Source organism: Fusarium solani, assembly GCF_023522795.1.
Source record: "Fusarium solani strain SB1 chromosome Unknown bctg00000008, whole genome shotgun sequence".
Taxonomy (NCBI): Eukaryota; Fungi; Ascomycota; class Sordariomycetes; order Hypocreales; family Nectriaceae; genus Fusarium; species Fusarium solani.
Window position 1 is genome coordinate 2059300 of NW_027072148.1, and position 24948 is coordinate 2084247.

The window sequence follows — 24948 nt, forward strand, 5'->3', positions numbered from 1 at the left end:
AAAGACGTTGTGGATGCGTTTGAAGCATTCTAAAACACCATTAGAACGAGTAAATGTCTTGTACAAACAGCCATTTAATATCCTACATTCGTAGTCAATCCCGCCTCGTGGTGTTGAAGACTCGAACCTGCCTCGGCTTGGTCGAAGTTGGATCATGATCCCGCACTGTCAATTAACACGGAGTACCCTGAGCCCTGTACCCCGCTAGAAACGCAGTGGAACGAACCCCCTGTGAAGAAACAAAGATCAGAGCTTTTCAGCGGGTCCCCCTCGGCACCTGAGCCACTTAGCGTTCGGGCCTTTCTCCTTCCGTGCAGAGCGCCCAACGCGTGAAAAAAGCAGGGGTCTGCGGGGTCTGGAGGGCGGGCCAATGACATCAGCTCGACCCCACCAAAAAGATTTCACCGCTGCGCTGCGAGGGAAGGTGCAAGTCATTTCCACTGCTCTGGGACTTGAAGTTTTTTTTTGCTGGAGCTGCCTTACTAAAACAAGCTGCCACTCACACTCCCCAGAAAAAAAAATCTTTTTTCTTTCTTATTTATTCCCTTGTGTGACCCTAGTTGATAGATCTCTTCATCTCTCGAATTGGTTTATTCGAGTGTTTGTTTTGTTGCAATTGAGTTGAATTTGCTTCTTTCAAGTACACACCTACCACACAGCAACCATGTCTGCCGGCGATATGCAGGACGAGCAGCTCAAGGAGGCTCTCATCACCTACGAGAAGCTCCAGGCCATCGAGGATGACTTTGAGGATGTTGAGCTTGAGATTCGTGAGTAATTCCTATAGAGTTGACTTCGCGCAGCGCTGACAGCAACAAGTCCGCCAGCAGGATAAGCTCACCCGGGACCTCTACGTCCGTCGCCAGGAGGTCATCGCCAAGATCCCCCAGTTCTGGCCCCTCGTCTTCGAGCAGGCTCCTCCCGATGTTGACGAGTACATCCAGCCCAGCGACTCTGAGCTCCTCCTCCAGGCCCTCACCAACCTGACTGTCGAGCGCTTCGAGCTCCCCAAGGGCGACCCCCGCAGCATCTCCCTCAAGTGGGAGTTCAAGGAGAACGACTGGTTCGAGGACAAGGTCATTGAGAAGAAGTTCTGGTGGCGCTACCATAAGGACGGCTGGGCCGGCCTCGTCTCCGAGCCCGTCGACATCAAGTGGAAGGAGGGCAAGGACCTGACCAACGGCATGCTGAGCCTGGCCAAGAAGGTCTACGACGAGGAGAAGGCCGGCAAGACTGGCGAGACCGAGTCCTCCAAGAAGCTCCTCAAGCTCATGGAGGAGACCGGCATGGGCGGCGTCAGCTTCTTCTGCTGGTTCGGCTTCCGCGGCCGCAAGGTCACCCCCGAGGAGTCGGAGGAGGGCCGCAAGCTCGAGGAGGAGAAGCGCCAGGCCCGTAAGGAGGGCAAGCAGACTGAGGATGAGGATATGGATGAGGACGATGATGATGAGGATGAGTACGAGCACGAGATCTTCCCCACTGCCGATGACCTCGCCGTCTTCATCGCCGAGGACCTGTGGCCCGGTGCCATCAAGTACTTCAGTATGTTGTCCCGTGTTTGTCTTGAAGGTTCAATGCTAACATATTACAGCCAACGCTCAGGAGGATGACGATATCCCCAGTGATATCGAGTTTGAGGAGATGGACGAGGATGACCTCGAGGATGATGACAACCACCAGAACAAGAAGCGCAAGGCTTAGATACCTGATATGATGAGATGCAATTTTCCTTTGTTTGACGAAAAAAATAGACGGCGAGAGGGTAGAAGAGTGATTTAGAGAAGAGATACACACGAAGAGAGACGATTGATCTTTTGCAATATCTTGATCATGAATCATTCCCTTTATTCGTGTGAAGAGCTATTGCACACACACCCCTCTAACTGTAGTTATATCGACATCCACCCTGACAGATACATAGAGCGAAAACTCAACACTGACCTGTACCAAGAAGAGAATCACAATCAAGAAGAAGAAGAAGAAAAAAGGAAGTAGAGCTTCATTGTCTGCCTTCACGCCCCAAGTCAATGTCAGCATTGCCAAACCTCGGGACCCGACTAGTCCGAAAAGTGGACCTCCTCAGCACCTCAATGATGTCAGCTCCGGTTCAAAATCCGGGGTAACCAAGAGCTTCCAGCCCCGGCAGCCACCGAAATCTGACAGGCACCGAGACAACATGTTTCGATTTTACACTCGGAATTACGGTTAAATACCTCAATGTTACATTCATGATTCAACAGCAGTAACCAATCTGCGTTCAACTTTGTGTTTGATACATCCACCGCGGGAAACGACCGGATGATACATTTGTCAGCCCACCATCCTCTTTTGTAACTTGTCGTCACAAGACGATCTTGTTTCGTCGTCTTACATGAGGTTGTTTGTGTATGTTGGTCACGTATATAAACACCCATGTTGACCCCGCGTGTGATGAGAGCCTGGGCTAGACCTGTAGTAGCTGCGTGTTCTAGATACAGCACCATGGCCACGCCGTTCAAGATTGGGATTCTTCCCAAGGATGCGGGGTTGTTGGGGATGAAACTTGGGAGTGATGAGGCTTTAAAGGTTACTGAGCTGTTGCAGAGGGATCTCGAGGTATAACTATACACACCTGCTCAGTTTGTGGCCACTACTTACAATGAACTAGCACCATCATGTCTTTTTCAATGCATCTGGATTCCATGATCATGTAAGTCGATCGCCATGCTTCAATATTTGCAACTTGCCAACATATCTCAGATAGTTCATCATGTCCTCACCCTATACGGCACCGGCGCTTCTACCAAGGACATGGATATCGCCTACGATGCAAACAAGGGCTACCAACTCAAAGCCATGAAACCTAAGCAAGAAATGGTCGACAACCTAGAGCACGGCACCGACTGGTCGACATACCTCGGAAAAGGCCGAAACTACCCTGCCTTTTTGCGCTTCTTCCAGTATGAGATTCAGAGGATTGGCTGGCAAGAGGTTTTGAATGAGTACCTCTTCAAGAATGACGACCGTGGACGCGACATGAAAAGTCGTTTGTTTGGAGGGTTGCTTCACCCTCTGATTCAAATGCTCTTCGCTATTGAATGGGAGCAGCCTATGCTCGTTGCTTCAGCTCTTGCACAGACGGCAGTACACGAGAACAAGCTACACGACTTTCTCACCACCGCAGCAACAAACGCAAAAGCTGACGATGCATCCCCCAAGATGAGCACCATCCTCGGTCTCCTTGACGATATCAAAAGCAACGAGAAGACTAGGAGCAGCGCTCGCTGGAACGACTCGCAGCCCATGTTTCAAGGCGTGCTGGGGCGTGCCAGGGATGAGATGGCTGTCCTAGCTACTAGGGTGAGGGTGAATGAGGATGAAGTGGAAGAGAAGACGGCTGAGATGGTGCATACTGCTGCTTATATGGCCGCAGGAGCAGCTTTTCATCCTCCTCACACGCCCAAGTTTGACTTTTTCCTCATGTAAGTCGTCTCCCCAGCTATACCACATTCATACTGACATAAACAGGCACCACGTCACGTCAACCCCCTTCTTCCTCTCTCTCAACGCCAAACCCTGGATCTCAGCCTCCACCAAAGCACAGCTCCTCGAGTACAAGATCCGCATGGATCTCCTAACCTACGCTGCTCGCGGCTGTCCAACCCTCCACGGTGACTTGCTGCGCGAGTACACTCCCAGAGACGGCAAGCTGGCGGATAAGATGGAGGATCTTCTCCCGCGGATTCACAAGATTGTGGATGATGGGCACACAGTCAAGTTGGCGAGGGCGCTGATACTGGCAAAGAGGACGACAGAGCCGTTTGAGAACAAGGAGTGGGTGAAGATCAAGGGAGATGATTGGTTACGGGCGATGCATTTGTTGCTGGATGCGAATGAGAACGCTGGTGGGACAATGTGGGTTAGGGGGGCTGGCTTTGAAGAAGCTTGGGATGGCATTCCCAAGGCCAGGATGTAGGATAGTAACGAAAAGGAGACTAGGAAACACAATCTTGTACGATATTCGTGGGTATTAGCAACCATATTTACTGTCTATTCTAAACCAACCCATTCGTCAGATCCCTCATCAGACTCCTCACCCCCATCAACAGCCATGAGCTTCACCTCTACATCTGGAGCACCCAACGTCTTGACCGTCTTCTTCTCCTGGGCCTGACCCAGCAGATAATCAACCATGTAGACGTTCTCATCCGCAAGCCTCCTGATCTCATCCCTCATCTTGGACACAGCGCGCGCAACGACACGCAGCTCAACATCGGCCTTTGCGCGGTTCGCCGAGAGCCAGGCGCCGTGCTTGTCGACGATGGCCTTGATCCACACGAGGCAGAACTCGATGTGCGGCGACTCCTCCGTCTGGGCAGCCACGAAGCGCAGTAGGCGTGACACGTAGATGGTGGGGAGGTCGGCTACGACGAGGGAGACTTCTGTGGCTGGGGTAGCCTGGAAGACGCGCTTGATAAGGCCGGCCTCGTTGAGGCGGAAGGCCATGACTAGCGCTTTGAGGTAGTCCTTCTCCGTCTCGAGCACGGCGAGGGTCGAGGCGGGCGTGATCTCCATGTTCAGGTCAAAGGGGTCGAACTGGAGATCCTGGTCCAGGCTGTAGATGAGCAGACCCTCAGTCGAAGCCGCGCAGAAAGCCGTGCCCGTTGGAGAGAAGCCAATGCCCGTGACGCGGACCTCGGGCATCTTCTTCCTTGCCGAGGGGTCGCCACCGCGTTTTGAGCCTGGAAGAGAGCTGTCGACGCGGTCTTCACGGTCAGACGCCTCCTCATCGTCCAAATCGCCAGCAGGACCGGCTTCTGTCATCAGCTTGCTGTTGAGGAACTCCTGCGTACCCGAGAGGGACAAGTTGACGCTGACGGTAAACTTCTTGAGCAGCACCATGGTGGTCACCGAGTACAGACAGATGTACTTGCTGTTACCACCGGCCAGGAGGCAGCTGCCATCAGTGCTATAACGGATGGTGTTGAAGCTCTTGGTGCCAGCCATGTTGGCCGCCGTCCGTCGGTCCGTGAGCTTACGCCCACCAGACACATCTCTTCGTCCATCCAGACCAGAAACTTGCTCAGCATCCGTCATTGACCAGAAAGACAATTGGCCGTCTAGTGTTGAGATGGCGAGCTGCAGAGAATCTGGCCGGATAGCCATGTCGAGCACATCGGCCTGGAGCTGGAGAGGCTCACTGGTTTGCGTTCGGTTGAAGATGGACCAGATGCGGGCTGTTCGGTCCCAAGAGCCACTGACGAGAGACGAACCGTTGGGTGCAAACGCCAGAGATGAGACAGGGCCTTCATGACCTGAGAGCTGGTCGAGTAGTTGGCCCGTCTGGACGGACCAGATGTGAATATCGAACGAGTCGAGGGAGCCAGCAGCAACGACTTCGCCGCTGGGGTCAACCGCCATACACGAGAAAGACAGCCTTGTAGGTGCCGTAAACGTTCGGAAATTTCGGTAACGAATAAGATCCCACGCTCGAATAGAACCGTCCAGACTTGATGTGAAGAGCACATTGCCCTTTTTGGCAAACTCGCACGCTGTCACACCGCTGGTGTGCTCGGTAAATGTGACGATACAGAAGCCGGACTGAATATCCCAGACCTTGATCTTTCCATCATCAGCGGTGGTGATAATGCGCTGTCCATCGGGCGAGTAGACAAGTGAATTCATCGAATCAAAGTGTCCTTGTTGCTTAAGGATATAAGACTCGGATTGCCATTCCCATACCAGCAATTGACCCAGCTTGGACGCGCCAAATGCCAACCATTCACCGCTCTTGTTGATAGTAACAAAGTCGATGTCGTTCTGAGAGATGCTCAGCTTGTGGATGTTGTTAAAGTCGGGCATCTCGTAAAGTCCAAATAGACCATTCGAGAATCCAGCAACCAAAAGGTTAGTCTCCGCATGGAAAGAAGCGCATCGCACATGAGCGCTCCCTTGCATGAAGAAATGCTTCTGAACAATGCGCCATTGCATATCGGAATCGTCGTCCTCGTCCATCTTGTCGTCCTCCGCGATGCGGTTGATGGGCTTCACATATTGCCAGTCAAAGACGGCGCCATCCTTGCTGACGGTGTAAATGGTCTCCTGGTTCTCAGAGAACCAAGCACCAATCACAGACTGCTTGTGGCCCGAGAGAACCGTGGGGGTGAAGCCCTCCTCAGGGTTCAAGCTCCATATCCGAGCCGTAAGATCCTTGGACGTTGTGAGGAAGAATCGAGAGTCGCTCGACCACTCAATATGCGTCACGGTATCGAAATGACCAGTGTGCCTATGGTGTCGAACAAAGGGAGCGAACTCGAGTTCGCCGTCCTCGGAGGTGTCAGGTGTGGAGGGCACATGCCAGACCTCGATCTTGCGTCCAAGACCCACGGCAAAGTGTCGACCCGATGGCGAAAATGAAAGCGCTGTGACGGATGATCGGAACGAAAAGTGGTATATAGATATGCGACGAGGCACATTGGTCAGGATTGCGTGGCCATCTTCGTCCACGGAGAGGAGCAGGTTGCCGCGGGGTGTAAGTCCAATTCGGGCAATGTTCTTGCGGTGCGCGAAGGGTAGGGTGTAAGACTTGTTCCTGCAAGTAAAGAGTCAGCCAAGTTCCAAAATCCGTAGATGCGATCCAGGTAGAGGCAACTTACTCTACCAAGTTAAACACAGTGACCCTGTTGCCGACAGGCGAGAAGAGGTGAGTGCCATCTGGACTGTACAGCAGGTTGCCCTGGCAGTAAACAGTGCCCAGCAAGTTCGAGAACTATACTGCCATGTCAGTAATCATCGCACAAAACATCAATTAAGCGCAATCCCACCTTGAAGTCGGTCTTCATTGTTATCGGTAAGCCAAGGCCATGATGCTGCTGAGCTTGAAGTCGCACGCCGCCAAAAAATCAACTTGCGCCTTATCGATAAGAGCCAAAATTTTTGGCCGTCGCAAAGGGCCGGCGGGAAATTAATCCGAGGCGCCTGTCATTTCGCAGCGCTGATTAGACTAGTTCATATCTAGTAAGATCAGCCATTCCCCTGTGGCTGAACACTGGTTCCCGTGGCTGGGGCGCTCTATCAAACCTCCAATTGGCCAAAGCTTCAAGAAAGGGGACCGTGGCTGTTTCTCAGGCCCCTTGACAACAAACCTCTGGCCCCAAGAACCCCTGTTGTTTGGGCTTGTTTGGCACCTTCCCTTGCTGCCCCGTGTCCACTAGCCACCCATTTCAGCACTGTCCACTCACCGTCCACGCGGTCGCAGCCAACCAGAGGAAGGAGCCCCCCCTAAAGCGACTCCTTCCCAAAGGCCCAGGGGGGAAACTGGAAGGGCAGGAAATTCGTTCCCCTGAAGCACGAGCTCTCCCCCAAACCTCCACCTTGCACTCGTTCGACCTTCATCGCGATATCGCCGTCGGCCGTCGTCTTTCCATTGCCTCCGCCTGTTCGCCGTGCTTCTCGCTTCGACGCCCCGTTACGATCTGTTCCTCGCCGTTTTTACCGCTGCAACTTTAGAGTAAACCACGTCCAAGATGGCTACAGCTGCTGAGAACGCCTCACCGATTGGCATTGCCAATCTCCCCAACCAGCGACACAAGATTGTCGCGAAGCGTGGTGCTAGCTTCACCATCATGGTACGCGTCTACAGAATACTTCTTGCCCATCGAGGGTTGCTGCCGTGTCCGGATATAGCTATCTCGTGGACCTCATCTTCCCCATACTGACCGCATCATGTCTAGGTTGCTGGCGAGTCTGGTCTCGGCAAGACCACCTTCATCAACACCCTCTTCTCCACCACCATCAAGAACTATGCCGACCACAAGCGCCGTCACCAGAAGCAGGTTGACAAGACCGTCGAGATCGAGATCACCAAGGCTGAGCTCGAGGAGAAGTTCTTCAAGGGTACTGCGCCTGTGACACAACACCTCTGACCGACACTCGCTAACACTGCTTGCTCCCAGTCCGACTGACCGTTATCGACACCCCTGGCTTCGGCGACTATGTCAACAACCGCGACTCTTGGATGCCCATCATCGAGTTCCTCGACGACCAGCACGAGTCTTACATGCTTCAGGAGCAGCAGCCCCGTCGCCAGGACAAGATCGATCTCCGTGTCCATGCCTGCCTGTACTTCATTCGCCCTACCGGCCACACCCTCAAGCCCCTCGACATTGAGGTCATGAAGCGCCTTTGCTCGCGCGTCAACCTGATCCCCGTCATCGCCAAGGCCGATACCCTCAGCCCTGCCGACCTGGCCAAGTTCAAGCAGCGAGTAAGTAGACAGCGATTCGCATTGATCACACCCGCTAATTATACTGCAGATTGTCTCTGTCATTGAGGCCCAGAACATCAAGATCTACCAGCCCCCGATCGAGGAGGACGATGAGGCCGCTGCTCAGCACGCTCGCAGCCTCATGGCCGCCGTGCCTTTCGCGGTCATCGGTTCCGAGAAGGACGTCAAGACTGGCGACGGCCGCATTGTCAAGGGTCGCCAGTACTCGTGGGGTGTTGCCGAGGTTGAGAACGAGGACCACTGCGACTTCAAGAAGCTCCGCTCCATCCTGATTCGAACTCACATGCTCGACCTCATCCACACCACTGAGGAGCTGCACTACGAGGCCTACCGCGCCCAGCAGATGGAGACTCGCAAGTTCGGCGAGGCCCGACCCCGAAAGCTCGACAACCCCAAGTTCAAGGAGGAGGAGGAGGCTCTCCGAAAGCGCTTCACCGAGCAGGTCAAGATCGAGGAGCAGCGCTTCCGACAATGGGAGCAGAAGCTCATCTCGGAGCGCGACCGCCTCAACAAGGATCTCGAGCAGACCCACGCTCAGATCAAGCAGCTCGAGGCCGAGCTCGAGTCCATGCAGGGCAGCGCTGTCCGCAGCCACGGCCGCCGCTAAGCGCAACCTGGCAGATGGTTATGCGTGCATGCGTGGCTGCAGTTGGACAGTCGTTTTTTCATGCTTCTTTTATTTGTGGCTCCAGTTTGGGGTTTGGAGTTGAAAATGAAAGGTCCGAGAAATACCACACGAAGAGGAAAGGGGGAGACCGAGTTCATGGATATACCTGCTCGCTCTTCCTACGGAGACAAGGGGGAGTAGCCTTGCTGGGACTGTTTTCATGGCCACGGCATGGCTGTGTAGGAGTTATGATTCCCTCCCCATGATTTTGTTTGTCCCTTGGTTGCGCCGGTAGCTCACGCCAGAAGTACGAGACCCCCTTGAGCGAACAAGACGTATGGAGAATGCCTTGATAGTCTTGCCTTTTTTATTACACCTTTTTACTAGAGCCCTTTCTCTGAGCTAAGCACATTTTAGTCCCCATGTAATTTCAGCCACAGCCTTTTATGATACCAATTTATAGGTTGTCCAATGTTGAATATTGTGTGTGTGTGTACCTTGAACTGTTATCTTGACCCATGAACTCTGTCACGAGCATGTCCGTTGCCTGTTGGAACTGATGCAAACCCCATAACCATTCAACTCCGTGCTGAACGCCCAGTATTAATCCAAGATGATTGAAATCAAACACCGTTGCCCCAAGATACTAAACACCCTCTCATGATCGCCTCATATTGCACGCCAGTTTACTCTAATAAGCCATCAAATTCAATCCCTCGTCGAAGTTCACAAAGCATCCATGCTAGCACGCGTTGTGAGCTGCTCATTCTTGTTGCCCAGTCGTGAAATCTGTAGGAACACGTCAACCCCATAACCTTCGAGGCTGTGTAGGTCCAGACTCCCAGCCCAGTATTCAGCATAGACACGGCTCAGGGGTAATCCCATGCCCAGGCGCAGGTTAGGTGGCCGGCTGGTGAGCGAAGAGAGAGAGCTCTGATATGGCGGTGCCTTGAGGTCAGCGCGGCCCAGCTCCTCCTCGACGTGGAGTTCCTGCATGGTGGCGGCCATCTTGGGCACCTGGGCGAGATTCTCAAGGCGCCTCTGACTTTGTGGTCCCTTGGTGAAAGACCAGAGGTAAGGGAGCTCCACCCGGGGGATGCCGCCACCACGGTCACAGATGCGGATGATGACGTGTTGGTGGTTCTCGCAGATGGTGATCTCGACAGGGTGCGGTTTCACAGAGTTAGGGTCGGCATGTATCTGCTGATGTCGGTCGATGACGGCCTGGACCGAGTTTCGGAGCAATTCGCCGATGATGTACTCGAGGTGACTCAGAATGTAGGGGAAAGACGCGTCGAGGTAGCCCTCAACCTTGATCTCGGGGATCTGAACGCCAGGACCGTTGGTCGTTCGAGCTAGGGCTCTAACGGCTTTTGAGCAGCGTTCGATGACGTCTTTTGCATAACATTTTATAAAAACCTCGCCGATAAAGTCCGACTCAGATAACTTGGCGCCAGGGGAGAAGTTGGGGGAGTTGTAGGTCTCGGTTAGGGATAAGTGTTGTTCAGCGATGACTCGTCTTGAGATGCGCTGTCCTCATGGTTAGTAGCTGTTGGTGTAGGTTGGCAGTGAAGTCTCACAGATCTGAGAATAGTATTCATGAATTTGTCCAGGTCATTGGGGTCCATGAGCCCGCCACACTCTAGAATCCCCATAGCAAGCTTTGGTATGACGGTCAAGTGGCTCTTGAGGTTCTGGCTGATGATATCGCACATCTTGTCGTTGTCCTCCAGTGTCTTGACCTCTTTGATCTTGCGGAATGTGTCAAAGGCATTGTAGTAGAGGTCATATACAGCTTTCATGTGGGGGTTCGTGACGACGACCCAGGGCAGGCGCTGCATGTCCCGGAGGCGATGTGCGATGCTGTGGTCGCGTGTGTCAGTTTTGATGTGTCGAGATGATGGCGGTTGACGACTCACCGGATGGGCAATTCGGTGCGGACATAGTTGGCAGAGCTGATGAGGCGAGATTCTGTGAGGGATCGACCGAATACCATGAGCTGGCGAAGACTAATAGGGCGGGCTTCTTTTGCGACCCATCTGAAGGGCATCATGCGTTAGCATCGGTTCAATCGACAACTGAGCATAGGAGAAAACGCACTCGTCGAGAATGGCAACGGGGCGCCATGAGGAATTGTTTGGAGCGCGCGCGTGGGCTGTCGAGTACAGGGCGTGAGAGGTTCTGAAAAGGGCACCCGGATGTGTCAGTCTGCATCGCCTGCTCTGTCGCAGGGCGATGGATGGCATCTCGTCGGAGGTCGCATACGTCGCGGAGTCGGTTCAAAGTGCAGCAAGACACGGTCGCGTGAGGGGATCGAAATCGATGAAACGGCAAGAGAGGAGCTACCCGGGGGGGAGATGAGAGGTTGGAGTTTCTGCTGCATGTGCCGCCTCGGGCAGAAGCTGGGATGGGCAGGGCACAAGTAGAGATGGTGTGGTGTGTGGGTGACTCGGTGCCTCGATTTCTTTACCCCACATTGGCGATACCGGCCGCTCGCCCGCGTTCCCGCATCTGGGGAGGGTTGCATGTGCCTGCCGGTTGCGGCCCCTACACGGGATGAAAGGTTTGTAGAGGTAAATTAAATGGATGCTATAATTATGTGACTAGCTGGGGTTGCTACTTGTGCAACTGATTGTGCATGATTATTGACTTTTGTCGGGCGGTTTGCTTGTTGTTGTGGCGTTTGCTGATGGAAGAGCTGTTAGGAGCTTCCGATGCTTCCAGGTAGGTTGTCAAGCTGTACTGTACAATCAACCCAGTCATACAAGAGCCTGCAGTGTTTGTCAAATTCCCTACGTCACAAGTCTAATGACGGAAATTTTTCTTAAACGAAGATCTGGTTCTGTCAAATCTTTAAATAAACTCCAGTGTTCAGACCATGCTCAACCGCATGGAGCTATGGCAGCTAACGGAGCTTGAGCCAGGATGATGCTTCTGCTAGGGGACATGCAAGACAGTGCTGGCTACAGCTCGAAATAGAAGCTAGAGAAATACTCGCAGCAAATGCTTCCCAGTTGTCAGTATTGCATAGCTACATAAGTACACAATTCCCACTCTACCTAGGTACTATGTGTTACCGATAGAAGGTTTGTTGTCCACTCCGGCTCTAGCTCTACAGCAAGCTCAATACTGTCCATGAAGCTCTTCCACAGCAATAGGTACTACAACTCACTGTCTACGCAGCAGGATCCAGCTTCCTTGCGTCAGACCGCTTCTTTTAGTCAACTAACCTCATCACATGTCATGAGCAAGGCGATCCCAGGATAGTGAGGCATGGTGCGTGCCTGCCTGACATTGCCTTAGCTTCGCATTTGCCTGGTATTTGGTGAAAGGCTGGCAACGTCATTGGCGGGGTGATCCGATGACGCTTCTTTGAGATAAGGGTGTACTTGTGAATGTGCGATGTTGTAAGCAAAGTTGCAAGTCCCTCTCTAGTACCGCTGTCGCCTCAGCCCGGATCCCTCAGGCTTCGCACAACTCTTTGTTCCCGCCTTGAGGATTGATTATCAGCTTGGGCCTGTCGATACCATACTCTCATCCTCACATAATTATCCCCATATCTCGACGACGCGATACAGCTTCTCTATTTAGACGAGACGAGACTTAGGCCTTTGGGGGGCTTAGAACTTTGTGGGTTTCAGCCATTGTCTATCGCCTTTTTACTGACCTAACCGACCGCTCTCTTTTTTTCCTCTTTGCAGTCCATTTGAGTCGAGTTCCTCATTCCTCCTGTCATTGCTGCATTGACCTTGACCTGGCAGGCCTGCCAACGTTACGTTACCCACCTCATAGCTCACTCTTTTTTTCCTGTTTTATTACTTTGGAGTATTCATACATATTTATCTACCTCCAACCTCGGACCCCGTCCATCTACGTCGATACCTATCTGGGTATACGTCCGCTTCTGACATCTGCCGTGTCTTCCGCTTCTCGCCTCGACATTGTCGAGCTGCTGTCGACGAGACGCCATTTGACTGTCGCCACGCCCGCCCGCGCGTCGTCGCCAGTTGGACCAGCATCTCGTGAGATCACCACCACTTGCGTTTTGTCCTCGGCCGCCCTATCACCGGAAACTCGAGTTGCCTCATCCTGCATAACCACGCCGCCGTTCCTGCCGCTCCGGTCGGCTGCCTTGCACTGTCAAAATGGTACGTCGTTGTCCGTCCCCGTGCATCCTGCCGTGAATTGGCACTGCTCTTCGTACTGCCTGCACTGCAGCCCCGTTTGCCTTGGCTTGCCGTGTCTTTTGTTTCCCTCTGCTTTCTTTCTTTCATTTCTGTCTTCCAACTCAAACTCCTGACTTCCTGCATCATCCTCCCTCTGCCCATCTCCAGCTGCATCCTGCCCCCATCAGTTGACCTTCGAAATCGCGAGCTTCCCCTACCAGCACTCGTTAATTCCCACCACCTTCGACCCGACATCACATCACTTGCCCCTCACCACCCGCGCTACTGGACCCCCCAGTCCCTCCGAATGCCGACATCATGGCCTCAAATCGTCGCGAGCTGCCGCATCACATCAGGCCCTTAGCTGACCGTCGCACTCTCCCGCAGACTCACGATGTCCATTCCCCGAACGACATGGTCATGGACACGGACGATTACATCAGCGTCGCCAACGAGCCCGAGAACGTCGCCATCATCAACCCCGACAACCTCGAACATGGCGAAGCCGATCAGCTGCAAGATCTCCCCATGGCCAACGACCGTGCGTATCCCCGTCAATATGCCCTACCGCTGCCTACACCTGCCGTGTCCCCCTACAGATTGCGTCGACCGCGATACCGCCAGTTTTAGGCGATGTCATTCTTTCCAAGCTCCCCACGCTAACTGTCATCATGGCTTTAGACGAGGCGATGAAGGAGCTCTGCCTCCCCCCGTTGATCGATGAACCCAAGATCCTCGGAGACTACAACCATACCTGGACCGTCGAGAACTGGCGCACTCTGAGCAAGAAGGAGCATGGGCCTATTTTCCAGGCTGGCGGCTTCCCATGGTGCGTCTGACTTGTTTCCGACGCTGCCGTTTGCCTAGACGCTGACACTCGTATTCCCACTACAGGCGCATTTTGCTCTTCCCACATGGAAACAATATAGATCAGTGCTCCATCTACCTTGAGCATGGCTTCGAAGCCGATAGCGTCCCCGAGAATTGGAGCTGCTGTGTGCAGTTCGCGCTTGTGCTATGGAACCCGAACGACCCAAGCCTATACGTCCACCATGCTGCCCACCACCGGTTCACCAAGGATGAGGGCGACTGGGGCTTCACCCGCTTCGTCGAGCATCGGCGTATGTTTAATGTACCATGGGAGGGTGGCAGCCGGCCGCTCTGTGAAAACGACACGGCCAACATCACAGCCTACCTTCGCCTAGTCGACGATGAGACGGGTGTGCTGTGGCACAACTTTATCAACTATGACTCGAAGAAGGAGACGGGCTACGTTGGACTCAAGAACCAGGGCGCCACCTGCTACCTCAACTCGTTATTGCAGTCTCTGTACTTCACAAACAAGTTTCGAAAGGTAGGTTCTTGAGCTTGTCTCGCTTGCCTCTGTTTTGCTGACCTGCCTAGGCTATCTACGGAATCCCCACCGAGAACGACCCGAGCATGCACAACAGCACTTATACCCTACAACGACTATTTTATCAACTACAGACCTCTGACCAGGCGGTGGGAACCAACGAGCTCACAAAATCATTCGGCTGGGACACCCGACACATCTTCGAGCAACAGGATGTCCAAGAATTCTCTCGCAAACTCATGGAGAGAATGGAGGAGAAGATGAAGGGAACCGAAGCCGAGAATGTCTTGCCTGGGATGTTCAGCGGCAAGATCAAGACTTACATTTCGTGCATCAACGTCGACTACGAATCCAGCCGTATCGAGGACTTCTGGGACATTCAGCTAAACGTCAGCGGTAACAAGAACCTTCTCGAGAGCTTCCAGGACTATATTCAGGTGGAGAAGATGGATGGCGAGAACCAGTACTTTGCCGGCGACGAGCACAAGCTTCAGGATGCCAACAAGGGTGTCATTTTCACCAGCTTTCCCGATGTGCTGCACCTGCAACTGAAGCGGTTCGAATATGACATTCAGCGCGACATGATGATGAAGATCAACGACCGATACGAATTCCCTGAAACGTTTGACGCCGCGCCGTATCTGTCCGAGGATGCTGACAAGTCTGTCCCGTGGACGTATCAGCTTCACAGTGTCCTGGTTCACAGCGGTGACCTCAACGCAGGCCACTACTATGCCTTCCTGAAGCCCGCGCAGGATGGCTGGTTTTACAAGTACGATGACGACAAGGTGACCAAGGCCACACTGCGGGAGGTGATGGAGGAGAACTTTGGCGGCGAGTATCGAACGGCCAACGGCTATCCACGCGCCCCCCTGCAGAAGAAGGTCCCGATCATGCGCCAAAACAGCGCGTACATGTTGGTGTACATCCGCCAGTCGCGCATAGACGATATCCTCTGTCCAGTCACCAAGGACGACATCCCGCTTCACCTCAGTAAGTCACACAGGGTGTCTCTTGTATCTCGTCTTGCTAACCTAGCAAGAACAAAAATTTGAGGAGGAAACGGCCCAACGTGAGGCCAGAAAGAAGGAGCAAAGAGAGGCGCATCTGTACATATGGGCCAAGGTGATCACCGACAAGTCTTTCCAACAATTTAGCGGAACCGATCTATGCCAATTCGATGCGAATCCCGACACGGACCCAGCTGCACCAAGCTACTACCGGGTTCTCAAAGCAATGACCATGGAGGAATTCGTGGGACAAGTTGCAGCAGACATGGGCGAAGATCCACGCAGGGTGCGGTTGTGGCTCATGGTGAATCGGCAAAACAAGACAATCCGCCCCGACCAGCCGATCATGGACCTACGACCTACGGTAGACGAAACCTGCTCTCGATCAGCTGCTCACCGGGATTCAAGTCTCCGTGTGTGGGCTGAAGTTGCTGAGGAAGTCAATGCGGATGGTGAGGCAATTTGGCCTTCGTACCAGAGCCAGCCAAACGGCGTGATTATGAAGAACGAGGTCATCTTGCTTCTCTTGAAGCACTTCGATATCGAGACTCAATCTCTAAGGGGTGTCGGCCACGTTTACATCTCCAAGGAGAAGAAGGTAGAGGAGCTTGTCCCCCTTATCATGAAGAAGATGGGTTGGGGAGACAAGCTACCAGCCGACGAGAAACTTTCCCTCTGGGAGGTAAGACATCCTTCTGATTTGGAGACCTTGGAGACCTTAGTATCTGACTGCTACTAGGAAATCAAACCGACCATGATCGAGCCTTTGAAGCCTAAGCAGTCTTTGAAGGTTGCAGAACTGCAGGACGGAGACATCATTTGCTTCCAGCGAAGCACAGAGCGCAAGGCCAGTCTAGAGAAGCGCTCTGGCGACAAGCCTATGCAAGAAACGTGTGTAATGACGTGGATTTATATGAGTAACTCACTAATGTTTCGCCAGGGTCAACACATCAGAGCACTTTGAGGATGCGCGCGAGTATTACGATTTCCTTGAGCATAAGCGAACTGTCAAGTTCCATCCTCACCCTACCCGGTGTGACCAGGCTCAATACCCTCCTTTCGAGCTGGTGCTCAACTCTAAGATTACGTACGACACGCTCTCGGAACGGGTTGGAGCTCATCTAGCTGTGCAACCCACTCACATTCGGTTCTGGACTGTGAACGCATCAACCCAGAATCCCAAGACACCCGTGAGACGAGGAGCAAACCCAACACTGCGACAGATTCTAAACCCGATGGGTTCCACGGCGCTCAACTCAACCCAACGGAACGACGCGTTCTACTTTGAAGTGCTTGAGATGAGTCTCGCTGAGCTGGACACCAAGAAGAGCATCAAGGTGATCTGGCTAAGCGAGGGCATCACCAAGGAGGTACGAGGGCGTGTGGCATTAAGATGGATATCAGCTGACAAATTGTACAGGATCAATACGATCTCCTTGTCCCCAAGACGGGTACAGTCGACGACGTGGTCGAGGCATTGATCAAGAAGGCGCAGCTTCCGAGCGAGGCCGAAGCTGGTAGAATACGGGTGTACGAGACCAGCTCGAACCGATTTTACCGAGAGCCGCTCCGCGAGCATCCTGTCATGAACCTTAACGAGTATGCACAGATCTATGCTGAACGTGTTCCTCAAGAGGAGGCGAACGCCGATGAGAACCACTTCATCCAGGTTTTCCACTTCCAGAACGACGTCAGCCGAGTTCATGGTGTACCTTTCAAGTTCTTGGTCATTGAGGTAAGATTTCCGGCTCGAGAAGGAAAGACTTGTGGCTAATAGTATTGCGTAGGACGAGAAGTTCGCCGACACAAAGAAGCGGCTGGAGAAGCGAACTGGAATCAAGGGCAAGAGCTTTGAGAAGATCAAGATCGCGGTGGTGCGACGGTCTAACTACTCGAAACCACAATATCTCAGCGATGGTATGTCTCGAAAGGCGATGTTCGTTTATGTAACTAACAAGAGACAGACGACGTATTATCATCCTTTATACAAGGGGAGGATGACTACCTCGGGTTCGACCATGTAGACAGGACAAGGACGCTGAGGAACGGCGTTGGGGACCTGTTTCTTCGATAAAGGGGGTTGAGTAAAAGAGACAGGCTTCAGGCACGACACGGCGTATCTAGCATATCTGCCGGCTTGGTGTCGAAAGGCATCAGGCACGTTTGCGGCGACAGACGCGGCATTTTCTCTTCGGTTGGGCCACAGACACGAAGAAGGCAAAGGAGAGGGATGAGTGGACCATGTCGACTCACGAAACATGACGTGGGAGGACAGATAAGACGAAGGGGAGGAGCGAGTGATGAGCACGACATTCGGTTTTATTATTACTGTTGATCCTATGAGCCGGTTCATGGCTTGTGAAGTTTAGTTGTGTATGCAGCAATTGGCTAGACGCCGCTGGATTATACCCAGCTCATGGACAATGAATAGTTATCCCGAGTCGTTTGAGGGAGACACTACTGTTGGTCTATCTCGGTTCCCTTGATTAGGCTGAGCGCTTGTACGATCAAGCCAGTTCCTAGGTAGTTGTTGACAATCCCTAGCTCTGTCATCTGGTCTAGTTAAGTATTGTATCCGACGCCTTGGGTACAAGATGAGAGAAATACGGGTTTGGTAGGTGTATCTAAGTGTCATATCATTGCGTGCCTCTAAACTTGATATCATCTAATACAAAACGCCAGTCCAATAAATACAAACGAATCCCTCCATTACGATACCGATATCGCCGCAGCAGAGGATGATGAACTGGCACTGCTAGCGGCACCCGCGGTTGCCATGTCTCGCATGGCCTTTTGCCAGATTGCCATGCAGCTCATGACAACCATCAGAGCCCAGGCTGTGCCCAGCTCACCAGTGAGGCCGCTGCCTCTGAACTGGAGCTCTCCCACGCCCGAAATCTTCCAGCAGCTGCTTCCCGCCCACACGGCGACAATCTCCTTGCCGTCGCTGGTGAAACCGTCTCTGTCGTCGGGAATCTCCTCGTCACTTGAGTAGTCCTCTTCCTTGTTGCTTCCTAGCCGGACGAGCTTCCAGCCCCATCTTGACTGGCCGACGCTCTTGACTTCACTGCCGTGTGAGCGACGCCATTCGAATCGCTCAACGTATCGTCCGGCGCCTTGGCCGACTTGAATACCGAACCACCATCTTCCTTTTCTTCCAGAAGGGTGGCGTAGGATCTCTAAACCGCCATCAAAGTCGGAGCTGGGTAGTGGGGGTAGTGTGATAGAATAGTCTGAGCTTCTGCAGACACGGTCTCTCGTCCCGCTTGCCAGAGGTGCAGATTCTGTGCTGGGTCCGTTGTGCAAGATGATGTCTCCGTACCAGCCCTTGGGGAGGCTGACGGAGTATGTAGGTTCAGCGTCAGGCTCGCCTAGGTTGAGAGAGACGCTGGTCCAGCAGACGAGCTTTGACCAGGTGTTTTGGTATGTTGCGCGGATGACTGGAGGGACGCCCTTTTGTTGGCCCTCGGGGGACATTTGAGGAGCGATACCGGGTTTTGACTCTGAGCTTCCCATGGTGGTTGTGTTTGTGGTGTAAGTGTTGTAGTGATGTTAGTGATGGTATTGGCGTTGGTGGTGATAGTTGTTTGGGTAAAGAACAAGATTGTATAATGGTAAAAATGCCAAAAGACTGCTTTGCTTGATTGTTTTCCATCCTCATCTTTCACGTCGTCTTCTTCTTCAACTTATATACTTGAGAGCCTTGAAGCCGCGATATGCCTCTGACGACGTTGGAGCGCTCCATCTGCCTCATCACGGAAATGATCGACAAGCAGATAACACCGCCAACACCAATTGTGGCTTTTCGGCAATCAACTCGCCACCAACAAAGGGAGAGACATTATGACGTTGCAGAGAATGTAGACATTTGTTCATAGGCGCTGGGTTTGCTCTCATTGCGGTTAATAGGGCTGATTTTGAGACCAGGTACGGGGTGTGATTCACAGCCAGGGTTAATTGTTTGTAGATCAGGGCTTGGGCAGGGGACCATGAATTTTGTAGAGTTTTCCTTCTTTGGAGCTTGGGTGTTTTTAAGCTCAAGTTTTGCTATCGTGGTTCTTTGATGGAGGGTTGGGCTTGGGAGAAATGACGGAGCTCAATGTCGCAATCTCGCCAAGCACGAGGTGACAACCAACAACAGCTACCTAGTTATGTCTAGATACATAAGAGCGGTCATCTCTGGGTTTCACAAATACCCAGTCAGCTTTGCTTGAGGTTTGGCTTAAAAAAAAAAAAAAAAAAAGACCATCAATTAGATTGCGGTTTCGTCTAGGATGGCTGTAATAAATGATACGCTGCCCACTCCAGTCACCTTCATGAGTGGCATCTCTCTATGGATGATTGCGGATCAGGTCGATACCCTCTATCAAATGGAACATTAGGCGGGGTTTGCGCATCTTGAACTTGATGCTCAATTTGCCATCCATGAGGATATTTGCCTTTTTCTTGCCATGGATTCTGACAAGCACAAGCGACGGGATCGTGCTGGTTGTGCTACCCTACGGCTGCAGACCGCGGACAAATGGGTGCGGGATATATGCGAATTGAGGCAAAGTTATGCCATCTTCTATGCATTGATGGGTCTTTTTCACATGCCGGACGGAGACGCCGGTGATTGCAACAATTATTATTGTTGGGAAGAATATGATCAGAGAGGTAATGAATGAGTCAATAATGGAGGTTCACAAGTAACACCACAACAACGTGAGTTTAAGTGGAGGTCCTGATTTTTCGGACGTTGAATTTGCTGATTTCTTTTGGAAGGTGGGACACGGCCATCAATCGCCGAGCCAAGTCAAACTTGTCGGACTCTTTTTCGTTTTTCTCTGACTCCTCATCTCGAAAGAATTCACAACACAACGCTCATCAAGCTCGAATTTCTCAATCATGGGTATCAAACTCATTCTGGGCTCCCAATGGGGTATGCGACTCTTCTGTTCCCCTCTAAACCCCTCCATTCCATTCCGTACCCCTGCGCTGCGCTGCGCTGCGATGCCCCGCGCCGATACTGCGCATCCAGCTCCATGACACAGACAGGATCCGAGGATGCGGGCTGACTTGTTACAGGCGATGAAGGCGTATGTTTCGATATGGCGACCGACTGTTTCGAATACCACGGAGTACTGACGCCAATGGCCGACTAGAAAGGAAAACTTACCGATATCCTGGCCCCGTACGTCTCGAACACATGCTATCCACGCCGACAACTTGACTAACGATTGCTCCAGGGAGGCCCAGCTTTGCGCGCGCGCTGCTGTCCGTACCCAATGCGATTGTAACCCGTGGTATATATACTGAGACGAAATATAGGGAGGTCACAATGCTGGACACTCGATCGTGTGAGTCTTGTCTGCGCGATATCAATATCCATGCTGTGTTGCTGACCACAGTCAATAGCGCCAATGGCGTGTCTTATAGGTACGGGCGCGAGACGGCCTCTTCAGTTATCGCAGAAAGTAATACTTACCGTTTACTAGCTTCCACCTGCTTCCTTCGGGCCTCATCAACCCCAAATGGTACGTTGCCGCGATAGTCTGCCAACCTGCTGTTCCGAGACTGACGCTTCATTAGCATGAACTTCATCGGCACCAGTGTCGTCTTCCACGTGTACGTATCTCTCGACCCAAGAACCCCGTCATCAGTCCTCGATCCGCGATATCAATGGTCCAATGCCTACAATACACCGAGAATACAAGATAGTTTGCGCTCAGGCAGCTGGCTTGCTGGTCTGGCCACTGGCTGTCTCGTTCATGACAGGACATCAAGGCAAACCGAGAAACGCCAAACGAGCTTCCGTTGACGTGATCATGACTCTGACCTGTCGAATAGCCCCTCCTTCTTCCAGGAGCTCGAGGAGTTGGATGCCAAGGGTCTTCCCAACGTTTACGACCGTATCCTTGTTTCGGACCGAGTACACATCGATTTCGACCTTCACGCCGCTGTTGACGGACTCGAAGAGGTCGAACTTGGAGGTGGATTATTTGATCTGGAATAGGTCATATACAATCGTTGACTCATACTTCCCAGAGCGCAAGGTCGGAACAACAGGAAAGGGCATTGGGCCTTCCTATAGCAGCAAGGCTGCTCGAAGCGGTATCCGACTGTCCGAGGTTTTTGACGAGGAGCTTTTCGAATCCAAGCTCCGAAGGCTGGCCGCTGGCTACGCCAAGCGGTACGGTGACCTTCTCAAGTATGACGTCGAGGAGGAGATCGCCCGATTCAAGGAGTATCGCCCCAAGCTTGCCAAGCATGCCGTCGACGCTGTGGCTTTCATGAGTTCGGCGCAGGAGAGCAACACCAGCATCCTCATCGAAGGAGCGAACGTTTGTACCCCTTGTTCACTGTGCCGGGTTTCTACTGACTAGCTGGGGGTTGAACGAGGATGTCTGCGATCTGGGGCTCTCACTTGTCCAACTTCTTGGACTGCTCCAGACCAGGCCCTCTTCTCAACCTCCTGACTGAATAGGCGCTCATGCTCGATCTCGACTGGGGCACTTTCGTAAGCAGATTTCCTTTCCAGTTTTCCTTAGATTCACATACTGACATTCTGTTAGCCGTACGTGACCAGCAGCTCTACCTGTTTGGGAGGCTGCATTGCAGGACTTGCCCTTAACCCAACCAAGATTGAAGAAGTCATTGGTGTTGTCAAGGTACAGTTGTCTTGAGCGTTTTGATGAACCGGCTAACACCGAAACAGGCATACACAACCAGGTATTCCTAGATAGAAAAGGGTTGAAACGCGGACTCAAGCTAATCTCCAACATAGAGTCGGATCCGGCCCTTTCCCCACTGAGGACCTGACTGAGGAGTGCGTGTTCTATACCTATTAATCCAAACTTAAGCTGACTGATCATTACCTAGGGTCGGCGTAAAGCTTCAGGAGGTCGGCCGTGAATGGGGAACTACCACCGGCCGGAGACGCCGATGCGGATGGTAAGATATATTCGCCCGAAGCTTGTCTCATTGCTGTGGCTAACAAGGCTAGGCTCGGTATGTTGATTGCTGAATCCTCGGATCCGATACTTGATCCGACATGATGGTGAATGGAATGATGGCTAACTGAAACCTTGCAGACCTTGTTGTCGTCAAGTACAGCACAGTACATAAACCCCTCCGTTATCAGCATGGAGCATATGATTAATGTTCATCAGGCTATCAACCACTACACGGCACTGAACCTCACAAAGGTAAAGCATGCCATGGTTCAGCTTAACAACTAATCACTGACTTTGCTTCCCAGCTCGACATCCTGGACGGCTTCGAAAAGATCAAGATTGCGATCGCTTACAAGGACGAAAATGGCGAGGTTGGTGAACCGCTGAATGCAAGTTTATGGACAAAAAGTGTTGACTGTTTGCAGGATGTTCCCTCTTTCCCGGCGGATCTTAAGCGCCTTGAGAACGTCAAGGTTGTCTACCATGAGATGGATGGCTGGATGAAGCCTACCACCGACGCCAAGAACTACTACGACTTGCCTAAGCAAGCGCGAGAGTACATTGAAGTGGGTGATGCGATATTCTCTGACTAGGACTGTACTAACCATATGGCTAGTTCATTGAGAAGTTTGTCGGTGTCAAGGTATGATGAAGCCTAAGGGGCTGCCCCGATCAGACAGGCCTCTGTTGGCGTTTGAGGAGTTGAGTTGAACTTGAGAGGTACTGACTTTCGGATAGGTCAAGTGGATTGGAACCGGTCCCAGCCGTGACTCGATGATCAAGCGGTCTTAGAAGATGATGGATGGAGGAGATCAATTTGTGTTTCAGGGGAGAGGAGAAAAGCTGAAGGCACGCCCACTCGCATCAACTCGAGGGGGGTTTATGGATCTGATGGAGGATTAGAGGATTTAGAAAAGACAGACATGTTTTGTTCGAGCGGTAAGTTCAATCTGCAAATTCTTTGAAGTCTTTTGCCCAGTGATGTTCTACCACAGGTGAGGCTTAGATGTATGGGTGGTTGTGCCTCAACCAGAACAGAGACGGCACCAACATCAGAGATGATCGAAGAGCTCCATATTAGATTAAAAGTAGTTGTTTATCTCTTTCAAAACCGCATCTACTTCTATCTGCCATGGCATCAAACCCAGCCACTGTTCTCGGTTCGCTTCACAGGACATACTGGGGCAAATAGGGCCAAGGAGCAGACATTGGGCATACCAACTCTTCTCTTATCTCAGGATTACCATTACTTTGTCTACAAATGTTAGGAAAAGATCTAATATCATCATAAGTTTGTAGAGTGTTACCTTAATAGTATGGTAAATATTTATATTCTTTATTTGCCACCCTCTGGTTTGGTCTGTATGTTTTCCGGGGCTGCTTGTATGCCGGGTACCTCTATAGACAAACAAGCAAATAGCCATCAGCCGCGGCAAATGTGCTTGCCTTGGTTTCCTCACCATCACATATAAATAGGTGGCCTCTTCCAATACTGATGAGATTCCTGTCCACTTCTTTCACGCGGCCTTTGCCCGCCCTATAGTATAGTCGAGGAACCACGGTCCTTACCAGAGTGCTTCCCGAGTTTCTTTAACCTTGGATATCCCACCAACCGAGACTCTTGGTTTTGTCTGGTTACCCACGATACGCACTGGCTAACTCTGCCGTCGAAGATGAAACGAATCTCTCCCTCTCCTGCGCCATCTACGAGGAAGATATGGATATCCTCCTCAGGCTAAGAGCCATGATCAGTAAGGAGTACACACGGCATCAGTTCTACCTTATGCCCAGGAGAAAGCCTGCACCTCCGGGAAGGAGAATGGCTCTGCTGATGGCAACTACCCGTCTTCGCAAGACCGAGATCCTGGAAACCGAAACGAGGGAATTCGACCTTGTACGGTAAAAGCCTAGTCTAGGATTCGCGATTCTCATTGCTGATACATATGTAGATATATCACCACCACAATTCATTGTCTGATGAACCTTGCATCCACTGGATGAAGCAGACCAAAGATGCAGACAAGGTCCCAGCTTTGCAGTATATATATTTTGGCTGTGGAATGAACTTCAGAACGACGTAGTCAACGTGGTTTTGTTCAGTTTAGCCTGTGGAAGAGTCGATGGCGAACCTCTGCTACTTTTCACCACAGATGTCCTCCCGGTTCTGCTGTCCAAGCTCTCTCCCCATCCTCGATCGTCTACTTCTCTAAGATGATGTTTTGGTATACCTGGCACGGTTTCCTGGGGCTGTGCTACAAGACGCTGGAGAAATTGGGTTGCTTCCCGGTCTCTCGAAACATTAAACTATATATGGCCTACCAACTTTGAAACGGCTGCGTCATGGAAAGGCTTTGCGACATAGCCCTTCTCTGAAACTATGTTATCCAGAATCACAGGCAGGAAGAGGCTCTGGAGACTCTCCAGCATCACTCGACTGGCCAACACCTATATAGGAGTCGATGCATCCAAAACTGGTAATCAGCTTTTGGCACTGCTCTGACCAGATTACCGTCGGTCGTAACAGCGCTGCAGTACATGCTTGTTTTTCGACCAATTCTGCCTGGGAGCATGGCCAGAAGCTCATCTCATGGGCCCAATATGAGTATTCCGTCA

The 24948-nt window shown here is 52.1% G+C and overlaps 8 protein-coding genes across 8 annotated transcripts; 5 read left to right on the plus strand and 3 right to left on the minus strand.

Annotated features, from left to right (window-relative positions):
• Positions 1–664: 664 nt before the first annotated feature.
• MRS44_012691 (uncharacterized protein) lies at positions 665–1698 on the plus strand (the record flags this gene model as incomplete). The annotated part of the gene is made up of 3 exons (XM_046276070.2): positions 665–770; positions 820–1539; positions 1589–1698. 3 exons carry the CDS (start codon positions 665–667, stop codon positions 1696–1698), a joined length of 936 nt encoding a protein of 311 aa, XP_046132844.2.
• A 780-nt stretch (positions 1699–2478) lies between these two features.
• MRS44_012692 (uncharacterized protein) lies at positions 2479–3952 on the plus strand (the record flags this gene model as incomplete). Its single annotated transcript, XM_046276069.2, has 4 exons — positions 2479–2592; positions 2645–2686; positions 2737–3458; positions 3505–3952. 4 exons carry the CDS (start codon positions 2479–2481, stop codon positions 3950–3952), a joined length of 1326 nt encoding a protein of 441 aa, XP_046132843.2.
• A 74-nt stretch (positions 3953–4026) lies between these two features.
• Positions 4027–6818, minus strand: MRS44_012693 (uncharacterized protein; the record flags this gene model as incomplete). The annotated part of the gene is made up of 3 exons (XM_046272100.2): positions 4027–6568; positions 6633–6745; positions 6801–6818. The coding sequence occupies 3 exons, from the start codon at positions 6816–6818 to the stop codon at positions 4027–4029; spliced, it is 2673 nt and encodes an 890-aa protein (XP_046132842.1).
• A 684-nt stretch (positions 6819–7502) lies between these two features.
• On the plus strand, positions 7503–8870 carry MRS44_012694 (uncharacterized protein; the record flags this gene model as incomplete). The annotated part of the gene is made up of 4 exons (XM_046276068.2): positions 7503–7604; positions 7710–7872; positions 7932–8242; positions 8292–8870. The coding sequence occupies 4 exons, from the start codon at positions 7503–7505 to the stop codon at positions 8868–8870; spliced, it is 1155 nt and encodes a 384-aa protein (XP_046132841.1).
• Positions 8871–9596: 726 nt separating this feature from the next.
• Positions 9597–11116, minus strand: MRS44_012695 (uncharacterized protein; the record flags this gene model as incomplete). The annotated part of the gene is made up of 4 exons (XM_046276067.2): positions 9597–10400; positions 10451–10733; positions 10790–10909; positions 10971–11116. 4 exons carry the CDS (start codon positions 11114–11116, stop codon positions 9597–9599), a joined length of 1353 nt encoding a protein of 450 aa, XP_046132840.1.
• Positions 11117–13354: 2238 nt separating this feature from the next.
• On the plus strand, positions 13355–17474 carry MRS44_012696 (uncharacterized protein; the record flags this gene model as incomplete). The annotated part of the gene is made up of 10 exons (XM_065618880.1): positions 13355–13577; positions 13667–13865; positions 13931–14390; positions 14441–15383; positions 15433–16082; positions 16140–16291; positions 16341–16770; positions 16821–17135; positions 17188–17317; positions 17365–17474. 10 exons carry the CDS (start codon positions 13355–13357, stop codon positions 17472–17474), a joined length of 3612 nt encoding a protein of 1203 aa, XP_065474952.1.
• Positions 17475–18109: 635 nt separating this feature from the next.
• MRS44_012697 (uncharacterized protein) lies at positions 18110–18916 on the minus strand (the record flags this gene model as incomplete). The annotated part of the gene is made up of 1 exon (XM_046278509.2): positions 18110–18916. The coding sequence occupies one exon, from the start codon at positions 18914–18916 to the stop codon at positions 18110–18112; it is 807 nt and encodes a 268-aa protein (XP_046132838.2).
• Positions 18917–20287: 1371 nt separating this feature from the next.
• Positions 20288–23127, plus strand: MRS44_012698 (uncharacterized protein; the record flags this gene model as incomplete). The annotated part of the gene is made up of 21 exons (XM_065618881.1): positions 20288–20321; positions 20468–20478; positions 20545–20573; positions 20629–20656; positions 20711–20739; positions 20798–20818; positions 20878–20916; positions 20972–21007; positions 21230–21372; positions 21428–21723; positions 21867–21899; positions 21955–22050; positions 22098–22111; positions 22167–22208; positions 22262–22333; positions 22381–22390; positions 22474–22587; positions 22641–22706; positions 22761–22901; positions 22952–22978; positions 23074–23127. The coding sequence occupies 21 exons, from the start codon at positions 20288–20290 to the stop codon at positions 23125–23127; spliced, it is 1335 nt and encodes a 444-aa protein (XP_065474953.1).
• Positions 23128–24948: the final 1821 nt, after the last annotated feature.